This window comes from Notothenia rossii, assembly GCF_949606895.1.
Source record: "Notothenia rossii genome assembly, chromosome: 1".
NCBI classification, from domain to species: domain Eukaryota; kingdom Metazoa; phylum Chordata; class Actinopteri; order Perciformes; family Nototheniidae; genus Notothenia; species Notothenia rossii.
Window position 1 is genome coordinate 32,503,548 of NC_136912.1, and position 14,479 is coordinate 32,518,026.

Consider the following 14,479-nt stretch of genomic DNA (forward strand, 5'->3'; position numbering starts at 1 on the left):
TCACTACAAATTCTTTACGTAAAAAGCATATTGGTTGAAGTTAAAGATGTATTATTGAGCAGTTGCTGTTTTCCATTGATGATTTATCCAGGGAGGGGGCAGGGGTCGGTAATTATGGGATTAGTTTTGTTTCATAAAGATAAAGCAACACTTTCTCAGAATCAAGCAAAACTAAGAGTTTAAGAAAAAAAAAACTGAATCAAGCAAAATAAATTTCATTAAAAAAATAAAACTATAATTTGCAAACAAATCAGTTGTGTAATCATGTAAACTATAAGTATTTTTTCTTTGTTTTAACACATCTTTTTGTTTGCAGTTCTCTTTGCTTCTTTCTCAATTATCAGACTTTTGCTCTCGCTGCAGCTTTCTCATATGCGCTCTCTCATCTTTTGTTTTCATTTCTGACACAAACGTCCCAGGACAACATAGGTCCCGATGACCCATAGCATTTCCAGATAAACTAAACCTCAATTCACGGTTTTTCCTCCTTGTTTCGATTCACAGTACATTTATTTAGACTCCACATGTTCACTCCTCCCACTTGTTTTTTTGGCGCATGGATAAACAACAGCGCTAAAGCATTGATATTGCCTCAACTATCCCTTTTCAATCTGGATTACAGCGGTCCCGTGACAGCAACAATAACAACAAAAGAAAAAAACCTTCAGTCGCTCATTGGCTGTTTCTCAAGTCACTCAACATTGAAATGGCGATTTGATTGGCCACTGACGTTTCACCTCCCCCCTTTCTGTCAAACTGTCACTTAGGCCACTTCCTGGTGTGGTTTGTCGGGGGAACGCAGAGCAGCATCAAATATGGCTTATTATCGACCAACGTTTTGTTCATTCACGTTTTACATTGTAAAACAATAGGAGCTATCGTGCACAAAGAGAAGGCAGAGAGCCGGTGGTAGTTGTCGCGAGCAGTGTTAACACTCTCGTCGCACTACGCACCGCTTGCTCTCTCCAGTGTGCTAGCTAGCTAGCTCACATAGTAAATATTAGTTAGCCTAGCTAGCTTGCTTACTGTTGATTGCTAAAATGGCCACCATGGAGAAATTGATGAAGGCCTTTGAGTCTCTGAAGTCATTCCAGCAGCAGCAGGGACCACCAACCGCCGAGGAGCTTGTCCAGAGGCAGTACGTAGATGTTTGTCTTACTTCCACTGCATAACATGCAAACAGCTAGAGAGGTAGCTTAGCTTGCGTGCTAATGTTAGTACATCTCAGTTAACGTAACCATGGCTCAATAGCATGAAGCCAGTTACGCTAACATACAAACCAATACCTTGTAATTAAACTTCTGTTATTTTAACAGTACTTGTAAGACATTTCAGCTATGTTTAGTGGGCCTTCGTCGTCCGATATTGACACTTTTTGAGTATCTGCTAGGCAGTATTTAGGGTCAGGCTAGCTGAATGAGGGCTAACGAGTAAGGCGTTCGCTAATTGATGCCCACGCACCTGCTAAAGGAATCAGGCTAGTGACAATTAAAAGGCTCAGTGTGCGCTAAATAAACTTGTCTCGGAGGAACAGTTTGAAAATACGCATTGTAATTGTAACATTTGTAATTCATTGCACAGAAAGGTAGCTATCATCACTACTTTTACCAATGACCGGTTCATTATTATGGTAGGCTAATGGCCTGACGTCACATACATCTATCAATTTCTCTCCATCCCGATCAATGGAGATTGAAGTGCTGTATGGCTGCATGCCTTGTTCTGGTTTCGATCCTGGTCAAGGAAACAAGGCTTTTTAATTAAAGGATTAACATGACAAACACTTTCACATAACCATATTTTTCACCTTTTTCAAATGTAATATTAAACCAGTCAATCTATTCAAGGAAATCAGTCAAATTCTAGCTAAAGCAACACATTGTCTATTTCCACCTGTTTCATTTGGCAATACACTCTATAATGACTGGCTTCTCATTTATGATCAGTATACAATCCTCCAATTGCATTTAAGTAATCTTCTAATACTTTTGTTGTTTTTAAATAAGTATATACTTGGAGACCGTGACAGCGAAAGCTATTACCACGGTTAGGATAAGATTTAAAAAAACGTCAATATATAACTTTTTGGTAAGCCAGTAAGCAGGACACCATGTCTTTCCCATCATGCCTCTGACAACTGCAGCTGCTTTGTTTTCATGTGATGCTACAGTAAATCAAAAGCGAGTTGTACTAAATCTGACACAAATTGAGTTAGGATTCAGGTGATCAACATAGTGTAGGTCTGGTTCATAAATTACTCATTACTCACAAAGCCCTCAACAATCAGGCCCCCCCCCCCCCCCCCTACCTCACAGACCTGCTGCACCACCACACCCCTTCCCGCTGCCTCCGCTCATCAGAAGCCAAACTCCTATCCATCCCCACCCGCACCAATCACCGGACCTGGGGGGACAGAGCCTTCTCCATCGCTGCCCCCTCCCTCTGGAACTCACTCCCACAACCCATCAGAGACTGCACCGACTTCACCACCTTCAAAAAACTCACAAAAACTCACCTCTTCAATCTGGCTTTTCATGTGTGATTGTTTTTGTATTATTTGACTTTAACTTTAACTATATATGTATTTGTTGTTCCTTTCTTCTCTTTTCTTTTCTCTTCACTATTATCTGTAAAGCATCTTTGAGCACCTGTAAAAGTGTTAACAAATTAAATCTATTATTATTATTATTATTATAAATAAAGAGTCCGCTGTATTAACGACTTGCACCATTATTGTTGGATTATGATGGTAGGGTTTAAAAGCCAATGCAATAATTAATTATATAGAGAACACAGAACATTGCCTCTTATTTGCACACATTATGTAGAGCAGCTGACTTGTATGAACTGCTCAAAAAGTATTATTCTTTCTACACTACATCCTTCACTCTTTATACACAGCATTACCCAGTTGCATACATAAATGACCAGTGTTGCCGTGTTTGACTGGGCAGTACTGACTTCAGATATTAAGCATTCCATCCACTTGGCTGTTAGCAAGATATTTAATTATAGTCCTGTTTAGCAATGGAATGACTTCCAACAATTATATTTATTGGAGCTACTTTTCAATACCTCTTTTCTCTTGTTTTCCATCCCTTTTTCTCAAACTTTTCATGTTCTCTTTCACAGGAAAAAAGAACAGGCTACTACGAAGAAGGACAGGGTCACCCACTGTCTGACAATATGTGAAAACATCGTGGCGCAGTCTCTGAGGTAGGCCTTGTTGATTTAACTTGTTTTATTCAATCAAATTAACGTTTCACAATGTTTTTAATGAAACTTGAGCTGGGCTACATTGAAATTGTACCCCTTCTGATTCTGAAAATATGTATGTGCGTAATGACATTTGGCTCACTTTTCCTCCCTATGGTTCTGGGAGCAGAACGTCTCCAGAGTTTCAGAAACTGCTGGGCATCGCTATGGAGATGTTCCTGCTCTGCAGTGATGACAGCGAATCAGATGTCCGGATGGTAGCCGACGAGTGCCTGAACAAAATCATTAAAGTGAGCAGGACCCTGTACTTCTCCCTCCTTCCCTCCGTCTACCCCTTTCAACTCTGTCTCCATTAAAGGCACTGGTGGCCTAAGAGAATTTTTTTGTACATTTTTTGTGCCTTTACAGAAAAATAAGCTGTGATTTGGGTTTGTGTATTATGATAATACTTCAACAATCCATTTGAAGACAATAAAGATACACGTATTATTATCAAATAATTCTTACCCAAGATAGCTTCCGACAAAAAAGGTGTGAAATAAACGACTAAAATACTTTTTTTTGTAATGTTTATTTTCAGGCGCTGATGGACTCCAACCTGCCTAGACTGCAGCTGGAGCTGTACAAAGAAATTAAAAAGGTATAAAGATATGCGTCTGTGTTTTTTTTTTGGTTTCTGTCTAGTGTTTAGTGTTCAATCTAAAGAGTGAAAATGAAATCACTCTGATGTGAATGAGTCGGTGTGTCTCTGTAGAATGGTGCCTCTCGGAGTCTGAGGGCGGCTCTGTGGAGGTTTGCCGAGCTCGCTCACCTCATCAGACCACAGAAATGCAGGTATGCACACACAATGCCTGGAAAGGACTTTTTACTTCATTCATGTGACAAAACCGTTTTAATAACATAAGGCCAAACTCTAAGGGGAAACCCCATTTGAAGCATTGCACATCTGGTTCTGATTGTAAACTTGCCTTCAAAAAATCAGTTGTTAGTTAAAGAAAAACATTGCTTGCCTCTCAATCAGAATGTATTAGTGGAAGAAACATCAATTACTAACTCTTGGTAAATCCTTTTTACTGCACCAACTGAACATGTTTCCACTGATACTGATGTTAAAAATAAAAACTTTAGTGATTTGCGTTTGAACCCATCCTCCTCATCTGTGTTGCAGACCCTACCTGGTGAACCTGCTGCCGTGCCTCTCCCGAATCACCAAGCGGCAGGAGGAGAGTGTGCAGGAGACTCTGGCTGCTGCGATGCCCAAGATCATGTCCGCCTTGGGCCACTTCGCCAATGACGGCGAGATCAAGGCATCTACACAGAGCAGAAACATCACAACTGTTTATTATGGAAATGTTATTTGGGTTAAGATAACTTTAGCTTTTAATGGTTGTTTTTCTACATTTTGTCTTTGGGAATTTGATGTCTCAGGTTTCTTATTTTCTTTTACCAATCACAAATGTGCTTGAGTTAGTTTACCTGAAAGTCATTATTAAGAATTACATTTTTCGAAGACTTAACATCTTATTACAACTAATACACCACTGTATAGAACAAAAGTGTGCACACTTTTTACTTCAACTTTTTTTTAAAATATATTCTATTTTCTTTTTTCTTTTAATAAAAATCTCAAATGGAGCAACTGTCACAAAAACCAATTTTCCTTGGACAAATCAATTGTTCGGATTACATTTCTGTGAGAAATGTATCATTTTTAAGATGCATTAGATGCAGCATTTATCATTTAACAAAAATGACTGGAAAAAGTGTGTTTATATATTAATTTGAGGCAGTTTGCACAATTGATTAGGTACATGTTGAAACAATTGGCTCTCATTGTAGTCCAACCCTTGTGGTCCCAGGTGCTGCTGAAGTCGTTTGTGGCCAACCTGAAGTCCAGCTCCCCGACCATCAGACGCACAGCGGCCAGCTCCGCCGTCAGCGTGTGCCAACATTCCAGACGCGCCAGCTACTTCTACACCTGGCTCCTTAATGTGCTGCTGGGTAAGGACACACACACTTTTCCCCTTCCCAGTTTCATTTAAAGGCTATTTTGGCCCTTTCAGATCGGGTTGTATCGTATGAGGTGCTTATCTAGTGCATTAGAAGGCATTCAGCGTGGCCCAAGTCTGGGGAAGCAGGCAGGAAATCTGGAAGAAAAGCAATATACTTCTGCATCTTTTATTTAACAAAGAAAAACTCATTATCATTCCATTTTATGTTGAATTCAGCATATTTTCCCACCTAAAATCCACTGGAATATCCCTATAAGATTACCCCAGCGAACATTTGAGATCTAGTTGAAGCAGCCAGGCAACAGACATTGAATAAGAGCACACACCCTGACCTGTCCTTTCATGTGTTAGGTCTGCTGGTTCCTGTGGATGAGGAGCATCCCACACACCTAATTCTGGGGGTCCTGTTGACCCTTCGCTACCTGATGCCTCTGCTGCAGCAGCAGGTTAACACATCCAGCCTCAAAGGAAGCTTCGGAGTCACGAGGAAGGAGGCCGACGTCCAGCCCTCACCTGAGCAGCTCCTACAGGTAGAGAGAAAATCGATTGGATATATATATATATATATTTTTAGTATTTGCTCCATTTCACATTTATGTGTCCGAAGGTGTACGAGCTGACGTTACACTACACGCAGCACTGGGATCACAATGTGGTCACAGCGTCTCTGGAGCTCCTGCAGCAGATGTTCAGGACCCCCCCGCCAGAGCTCCTGCACATGCTCATCACAGCGGGCAGCATCCTGCATGGCTCCGTGTTCCGGCAGGACGCAGAGAGTCGCGCACGCTCCGGCAGCATCCTGGAGCTCATTGGTAAACACATCACTCAGACCGGACTGTCTCCATTAAGCTTTTGTACAATCCGGGCTCTACATAGCCGCCTGGTACCCGGGACGCTAAAATATCTGCTTTAGATAGATCTCATTCCATTAACCCTAACCTTCGCCAGGTAGTCGAGCAAACTGTGCTGTCGCTCCGCTCTAGCTCCTGCTTTGGTCCGTGTTCGCAGCCTTTTTCTTTGCTTGCTAACTTTCCCTGTTTCGTCTAATAATTGTGCTGTTCCCAACGAGTCCTTCTGAGCTTTTGCTGCTTTTCTCCTGTTTCTACTTCCTGTCTCCTGCCACTTGCAGCGGGGGGAGGGTCTTCCTGCAGTCCACTCCTTCTTAGGAAACCAAGAGGTGACTAGACTATTTATCTCCCGTGCTCACCTCTACCCTCCAACTGATGTTTAAATCAGCCTTTGGGCTAATTTACCTTAAACTGAGTCACCTATGCTGGTTGATTGTCCTCTTGATTCGAGATTTATTTGTAATAATGCACATTATTCTTTCATTTTAATAAACATATCTAAGAAAATATGAGGTGCAGCCTTTTGTTGGTTTTTAATGTACTATAACATTTGTACCAGTCTAGTACATAGCTCTGGTGCCGATGTCATGTTGACTCTAAACGTGTGTTTCCAGGTAAAATGCTCTCTGGAGAGGAGGACGGCTTGGAGGATGACGCTGAGAGAACAGAGGTCACATTCACAGGTGAGATGCACCTACCAGGAAGTAAAATTGGCAGCTTCAATGACACTTCCAGCTGTAAAAAATATTTATTCTTTGTTCATCTTTGCTTTAGCGTCAGTCGTTGGTGCGGACAGCTCCTCGGCGGCCCAGGTGGACATCATAACCGAGCAGCCGCGCTCCTCCCAGCATACCCTGCAGCCCGGCGAGTCCACGGACCTCAGTGCCTCCTCGGAGCAGGGCGGCGGCGGAGGAGGCGGGACTTCGGCTTCAGACACCCCTGAGTCACCCAACGACAACGAGGAGGAAATGCTCAGCCGCAGCTCCAGCGGTGGGGCCAACGTTACCCCAGAGACGGCCGACTACACCACCCCAGAGACGGAGGCAGTACCCTTAGGAGACGGCGGGCCTTTGCTCAGCACAAACGACCGCTCTCTTCCACCCAGCGACTCCTCGCAGACCACCACGGAGGGGCCGGACTCAGCCGTCACCCCTTCGGATGTAGCAGAACTGGTCAGTGTCAATGTGGGCATGCAAGGGAGATTTAATATGGTTTGACAACACAGCTTAAATAAACGGTACTCCTGTGCATATGTATGAAATACAGAAGACAGTGAGCTTCCCTAGACTCTGAAATACTTAATTACCATGCACTGTCATAATTAGCTGAGTAACTGATGTCCCTCATGGCTTAGTCCCAGTGAATGAATGATGCTATGCTTCATAGGGTTAGGATTTCTAGAATGGACAAATATGAATTCCCACTATTTATACAAAATAAAATAAAAACATTATACTAGTATTAGTAATATTGCATTACCTTGAAATCATATTCATCATAGTCGATCAGCTTCATATATGATTTTTTTCAAGGACATACTTAAAGTTCTGCAGCACAAAGGAAGAAACAAAGTTTGCAATTTGTAACACCAGCTAATCTAAAAATAATAATTAGAGGTACAACCTTACACAATTTCTTTTTTTTGACAAGATTCTTGTGTAACTTCATGCCATTAGTTAAAAAGTTAAAATGATTTCATTGTCTATTATTATTATTATTATAAAACTTGGTTGGACTTTTCCATGAGAGTAGTAACACAATTGTTGTATATGCCCCCATTTAAATTTCTTTTAATTTGAGTAAATCAAAATCTGCAAATACATTTAAATTGGCAGCTTAAATTTGAAAAAATTAGGAATCTAAACAACTTTAAAATAAAATGAATTGTTGCAACTCTTATTCTTTTAATCGATATATTAGCTAACAGACAGTCACTGGTCGCGGTTGATGCTGTTAAAAGCTTGAAGTGCCCTTAAGAATACAGAAGATGAGTTATCACACACTTAGGTTTTGCTGCTCCCCCTCCAGAGAAATGTTGGTGTCCACTCTAACAGTTCTACCTTTACGGTCCCCCCCCTCCTTTACCCCTCTCCCCGCTTCGCCGCAGTCACACACTCCATTGCGGCGAGTGATGGAGCCGTCCCCTCCCTCACCAACTTCCACCGAGGGTCCCGATGCCTCAGACAGCGACTCTTCCGTCTACACGGCTTCTTCTTTGTCGTCTTCTTTCTCTTTCTCCTCCTCTTCCTCCTTCTATGCCACCTCCTCCTCCTCCTCTAGCACTAGTGACAAGGTCAGCCAATTGGACACTTTGAACCAAGTGGGAGGGGCTTGCTTGTCTGGAAACTTTTGGCTTTCTCTATCTCCATTCGTTCCTCCATGCACTCAGTTTCCCCTGGCTATTGCTACGTTCCCCCTCTTGCTGTTATTGCGAAAACGTTCTGTCCCCTTTTCTCTCCCCCTCGTTTCCAGTGACTCCCTCCCCAAAATGAGAAGCTTTAAAAATATCTTTGTAAACAAGCAACCCCAAACCCCCATGTTGATGGCTTGCAGTGAAGAGTTCAAAGTAGAAGCATGAAGGCCATCTTTTCCTTTTTTCTTTTAAATGTTCTCCTTCAGACTTGCCTTTTCAGGAGATGGTAATGGGCTTTTGTTCCAGCGGAGTTCAAAACTGGATAAATAATGATTTATTGCTTCTTCTTTTTTAAGGAAGAGTACTATACGTCTTGCTTGGAAAAATTACGTTTCTTTACTGTTATGTTGTAAAAATACTCGCTAACTTGATTCAAAAGGAATCCATTTCAAAGTTGAGTTGTTCGGATCAAAAGCTTGCTCTTCTTCTGGTGGATTGAGTTCTGAAGCCTGTGCTTTTTCCTGTGTCTTTGTGTAGTTCATTTGCTGTAAATGAAGTGACCCAAGCATGATCCAGTCGAGTTTTAAAAAGGGAACATTTTGACAAGTTTGACTTGTCGTCGTTTGTCTCCAATCCAACAAATCTAACTGAATGAGCCTAAACTATTTCAATATACTCAGCATGCGGTGGCTTTTTAAACGTGTTGCATATAGTATGGCGTGTGTGTTGTGTGAGCTTTGTTCCTAACTGGAGGAGTCTGCTCTGTGTGTGTGCATCAGGTGCTGGACGGCAGTGAGAGTCAGTACTCAGGGATGCAGATCGGGACATTACAGGATGAAGAAGATGAAGGAGCAACACCTTCCTCCCAGGAAGAGCCCCAGGAACCCTTCATCCAGTCAGCTCTGGGTATGTTTGTGCACACAACTGATCCTTCCTAAGTCCCGCCCATTCGCTCTGTGCTCCAATCACATTTAAGGAAGCTTTTAATCTGGTAAAACCTCTGTGAATTGTCCCTTTCCCACGACACTGAGATATGCTATGTCCGAACAAAGGGAACATTATAAGGCAAGTAATGTTTGATTTGTGTCAAAATCTTAACAGACACATTTGATGTACTCACATCTTAAGCAAGCTCATGCTACAGCAAGAATAGCTGGTGTCAGATCACCAACATTAACCATGTTGATTTTCCCCTTTCATTTTGTGGATACATTAACTAGATTTGGTTTAGTTTGAAAACATGAAATGTGTCCAGAAAATCTAAAGACTGACCTTGCTTTGTTTATATTAATTCTCTTTGGCTGTATGCCGCCCAAAAATTACTTATATGGATATAGACAACATATAAAATCACAACTGTAAAAGTTATGATTTAGAATATTTCCTTTAATTGCATACAAAAATCATATATCTGTTGGCCCAGAAACGAATACTGTCAAGCTTGTCCGACTTAACAACGGTAACTAAAAGGAGGCGGAACTTTGGATCTGTCAGTTGTGCGTAGAATTCCCAATAATGATTTGGCTGAAAACTATCGGTATAAGGCTTTAAAATGCGTATTGGTTCCCTGTGTGCTTCTGTGCAGCTCTGAGCAAACCTCATCTCTTCGACGGCCGAGGCCACAACCGGCAGGGTTCAGACAGCAGCGTGGACCGCTTCATACCAAAGGACGAGCCTGCTGAACCTGAACCTGACGTCAAGGTATGGGAACATCAAGAAAACATCCATGTCAGTTGTTTGCACCGTATTGTGTAGCAAGCGGCATGATTCTACATCTGGCTTCAATTCTACATCCCTTCTTCTCAGCCATCACGGATAAAAGGTCCAATCGGACATTACACAGACCAAGGGGCGGAGCCACTGGTGCACTGTGTACGGCTTCTCGCTGCTTCCTTCCTACTGACGGGACAGAAAAATGGTGAGTATTATCAAAATATGGCATAGGTGTGTTTTTTTTTAAAGCGCATTTGTTTAGATTATCATGTTGGAGCCACTGGAAAGCTCGCCAAACATGCCATTTATTGATAATACTATGATACAAAGCCTTTTATGAAACCTTGAACATCAAATGCCTGTATATTCATCTCTTCTCTGTTATGTTTCCCAGGTCTGACCCCTGACAAGGAGGTGCGAGTGAGCGTGAAGGCTCTGGCGGTCAGCTGCATTGGGGCTGCAGCAGCGCTCCACCCTGAAGCCTTCTTTAATCCCCTCTACCTGGAGCCGCTGGACGGCACTCCAGTAGTAGGTAGGGACACAAACACATTGGAGATACAATCCTATTTAGAGACGTGACGCCTGAACAAGTCATGGGACTGCGTCTCCATAAAAGCATTGCAGACATTGTCATTAGCATTTAGAGAATCACATCATGGCCGCCATTCTGATACTTCCAGGTCAATTCACTCACTTTGACAAAAAGTAAAATAATCTAGCCCAGGAACCTGAAACTAAAGCAGCTGAATGAAATACAGCCATTGATTTTGACCAATGCTTCTCCGACTGTAACATGTCAATATTTCTTGTGTTAATTTTTGAAAAATACTGCAGTTGCATACCACTAATACTTTTTGCCACCATTTGTTTGTCTTCAGCATCTGTTTTGACCCCTACTCCCTCTGTTTGCCCTCTTGCAGAACAGCAGTATATCAGTGACATGCTGGGCCTGTCTGACCACGGTGACCCCCAGATCAGAGGGGCCATAGCCATCCTCTGCGGAGCCATCATACAAGCCGCACTCACCAAAACACGCTACAACATACACAGCTGGCTGGCCAGTGTGCAGAGTGCAACAGGTGTGTGTGTGTGTGTGTGTGTGTGTGTGTGTGTGTGTGTGTGTGTGTGTGTGTGTGTGTGTGTGTGTGTGTGTGTGTGTGTGTGTGTGTGTGTGTGTGTGTGTGTGTGTGTGTGTGTGTGTGTGTGTGTGTGTGTGTGTGTGTGTGTGTGTGTGTGTGTGTGTGTGTGTGTGTGTGTGTGTGTGTGTGTGTGGGGGGGCTAATTAATGATTCCCTCTCACCTGTATGTTGTTGATCTTCAGGTAACCCTCTGTCCCTGGTGGACTTGTTGCCTTTGCTCCAGAGAACTCTGAAAGATGAATCCTCCGTCACCTGCAAGATGGCTTGCTCTGCAGTGAGGGTAAGACATGTAAGGGTTAATATGCAGCGGCTCGTTGTATATTTTCCTGCTTATTACATGGCTAATTACAAAAATATATTGACACAGCAGTTTGATTTAAACATGATTTTATTGATCTAAAATTATCGTTTTACTTCCGCAAACTACTAAGTAGTACCGGCTGGAACTTTTTGAGTTTAACAGAAAGCGCAGACCACTGAATGTCCACTCGGTATCAAGTATTCATCTAAGCTGTGTAATGTTAGTAATCATTGGGTGGGTGTGTTTGTGTGTTAAGAGTTAAGAGGCTGACCTTTTTGAATGTGTGTTTCAGCACTGCCTCATGACCGTGTGCAGCAGTACCCTCAGTGAGCTGGGCCTGCAGATGATGATAGACCTTCTTGCTCTGAGGGACTCGTCCTATTGGCTCGTTCGCACTGAGCTCTTGGAGACTCTGGCAGAGATGGACTTCCGGTAGGATCATTTTAAACTTTTGTTTTGTTACCCGAGCTACTGGCTGAGGCATCGTGCTATTTCAATTTTGAATAAAAATGTATAATAACTAAGCTTTTTTATTTTTTTTATTATTTATAAACTGTTAGGGGTGTTGCAATAGGCTATCTTTGATAATGTAATATTTTTCTTTTTTCACGCTTTTGTTCAGTAATGGTTACAGATCTTCTATTATCTATCCATTTTCTTTACAAAACGCACAATAAACAATGTTTTAAGATGAATTTCAATCGTTCCCTTATTTCTTTGTTTACACATTTTATATAAATACCTCAATAATATTGTTATGGTAAGTCTTTGATCTCTGGGATTATTACTAAAGATATGCACTCTTTTCTCTTTTAGGTTAGTGAATTTCTTGGAGAGAAGAACAGAACATTTGCACAAAGGGGACCATCACTACACTGGGGTAAGTCTCCATTCTATCTTCCTGGTAGTCTTGCTGTAGAGAAGTAAGTATTTTTATGTTTTTAGATGCCAAAATGTTAAACTTGAGTTAATTCTGTTAACCACACAAAACAACACTGAAACTTGGAACATGTGGTCCCTAATATGTCTGATTCCTCTCTATCTAGCGGCTGCGCCTGCAGGACAGAGTCCTGAACGATTTGGTCATCCGTCTGTTGGGAGATGACGACCCCAGAGTCCGACACGTGGCAGCGTCAGCTGTCAGCAGGTAAACTCTCATCATATACTGTATGTACTAAATACACATCCGGTATACTGGACTTTACTGTAGAAAAGCAAGTTTCTTTCACACAAGAAAAAATCAGTTACAATTTATTAAACTCTAACCCAGAGTTGGTACTTTTTGACTTTATCTACTTTTTTAGAAATTAATTGGGATTTAGCTACCAGATGATAAAGGATACATAATTGATTCTCATACCTAGAATCGATGAAAAATCTAACCAGAGGGTCATTAGTAATGATCTGTCTTCTATACCTCATCCATTTTTCCCTTCTATCTTCAAAGATATGATCTTCTTTTCTAATTGTTCCATTGCATATCATTATTTACAAGATCCTTTTATTAAGAGTTCATTAGAAAATCTTCTTTTAACCAGTTCCTTGTAAAAACACCAGAAGCAAGATTCTTACTTATTGCTAGCAATAAGAGTAGTAACAATATAACACATTACAAGTAGTAAGATAAGTGGGTTTTTGTTTGGATGACCAAAACACATGACTTTGTTTTGCTTTCTGCTCTTTGAAGTACAATTTTCTTTGTACTTACTTTGAATTTGGGGTGTCTTCTTTCTAATGTTCCCTTCTCTCTGTCTCTCTCTCTCTCAACAGGCTGGTTTCCAGATTGTTCTACGACTGCGACCAGGGTCAAGTGGACCCAGTAGTGGCGATTGCCAGGGACCAGAGTTCAGTCTACCTGCAGCTGCTGATGCACGAGGCCCAACCCCCCTCCCAGTTCACAGTTAGTACCATCACAAGGTACGGAAACACACTCCTTTGATGTCGCATCTCATAGGCTAAAGCCTCATTGGTCAATCATCTGTGATTCCTTTCTCTGCCAGGACGTACAGAGGCTACAACTTGTCCAACAACGTGTCTGATGTCACAATCGAGAACAATTTGTCCAGAGTCGTCACCGCCATCTCCCACGCTTTCACCTCCTCTACCTCCAAAGCCCTGACTGTGAGCTTTCACACCTTTTTAGTTTGCTCCCTGGACAGAACATCTCTCTTGTATTTTGTATATGAACATGTTTGAAAACGATTCCTTTTGTCTTGTTTCTCTACAGTTTGGATGCTGTGAGGCCTTATGCCTCCTGGCTACACATTTCCCAGTGTGCACCTGGAGTACAGGCTGGCACTGCGGCTATGTGAGCTCCAGCAGCAGCTTCTCTTCCCGCTCTAGTCTGAACCGCAGCAGGGGCCGGGCCCTCAGGTACGTGCACTCCTTCTCTTGTTACTTCATCCTCCTCCTTCTTCCTTTCCCTTCCTCTCTTCTCAATAGTAACTGATCCTCTCCTGTCTCTCGGCTCTGCAGTGTGTCGCAGACCGGCAGTGCTCCAGCCTCTTCAGCCTCCTCCTCGTCTGCACCTGACACTGAGCGCAGGACTCTGACAGTAGGCATGGCCAACATGGTGCTCTCCTTACTCTCCTCCGCCTGGTTTCCACTTGATCTGGCCTCACACCAAGATGCACTTTTGCTGTCTGGCAATCTGCTTGCTGGTGGGTCATATTCATAGAAATTCTAGATTCATATATTATTTTGGAAGAGGAATCCCTCCTTTGTTGCTCTCCAAGAAGTTTATTCCTCGTGTGCTGCGAGGATCCAAGGAAAGAAGGTGACCTGTACTCTTCACATGGTAAAGCCCCCTAAGACAATAAGTCAGTTGTGATTTTAGTTGGGATAAGACGTTTTTTTGCTTATTTAAATAGCAAATATACATTAACAAAAGAGAAAAA

At 42.2% G+C, this 14,479-nt stretch overlaps 1 protein-coding gene across 6 annotated transcripts in view; it reads left to right on the plus strand.

The window, feature by feature from the left end:
* Positions 1-760: 760 nt before the first annotated feature.
* Positions 761-14,479, plus strand: part of htt (huntingtin) — a 50,483-nt gene continuing 36,764 nt past the window's right edge. For 2 of the 6 annotated variants that reach the window (XM_079684550.1, XM_079684552.1), the window contains exons 1-26: positions 761-1,138; positions 3,133-3,216; positions 3,386-3,506; positions 3,797-3,856; positions 3,971-4,050; positions 4,385-4,523; positions 5,076-5,217; positions 5,580-5,758; positions 5,836-6,040; positions 6,358-6,405; positions 6,691-6,759; positions 6,851-7,248; positions 8,184-8,369; positions 9,209-9,335; positions 10,015-10,130; positions 10,236-10,347; positions 10,537-10,674; positions 11,063-11,221; positions 11,464-11,561; positions 11,875-12,014; positions 12,399-12,462; positions 12,629-12,729; positions 13,353-13,499; positions 13,583-13,703; positions 13,810-13,955; positions 14,058-14,242. In XM_079684550.1, the coding sequence (XP_079540676.1) occupies positions 1,041-1,138; positions 3,133-3,216; positions 3,386-3,506; positions 3,797-3,856; positions 3,971-4,050; positions 4,385-4,523; positions 5,076-5,217; positions 5,580-5,758; positions 5,836-6,040; positions 6,358-6,405; positions 6,691-6,759; positions 6,851-7,248; positions 8,184-8,369; positions 9,209-9,335; positions 10,015-10,130; positions 10,236-10,347; positions 10,537-10,674; positions 11,063-11,221; positions 11,464-11,561; positions 11,875-12,014; positions 12,399-12,462; positions 12,629-12,729; positions 13,353-13,499; positions 13,583-13,703; positions 13,810-13,955; positions 14,058-14,242 (3,463 nt within the window). In that variant the 5' untranslated portion in view covers positions 761-1,040. The remainder of the gene's footprint in view (positions 1,139-3,132; positions 3,217-3,385; positions 3,507-3,796; positions 3,857-3,970; positions 4,051-4,384; positions 4,524-5,075; positions 5,218-5,579; positions 5,759-5,835; positions 6,041-6,357; positions 6,406-6,690; positions 6,760-6,850; positions 7,249-8,183; positions 8,370-9,208; positions 9,336-10,014; positions 10,131-10,235; positions 10,348-10,536; positions 10,675-11,062; positions 11,222-11,463; positions 11,562-11,874; positions 12,015-12,398; positions 12,463-12,628; positions 12,730-13,352; positions 13,500-13,582; positions 13,704-13,809; positions 13,956-14,057; positions 14,243-14,479) is intronic. The other 4 variants (XM_079684553.1, XM_079684555.1, XM_079684551.1 and 1 more) reach the window with 3 other exon arrangements.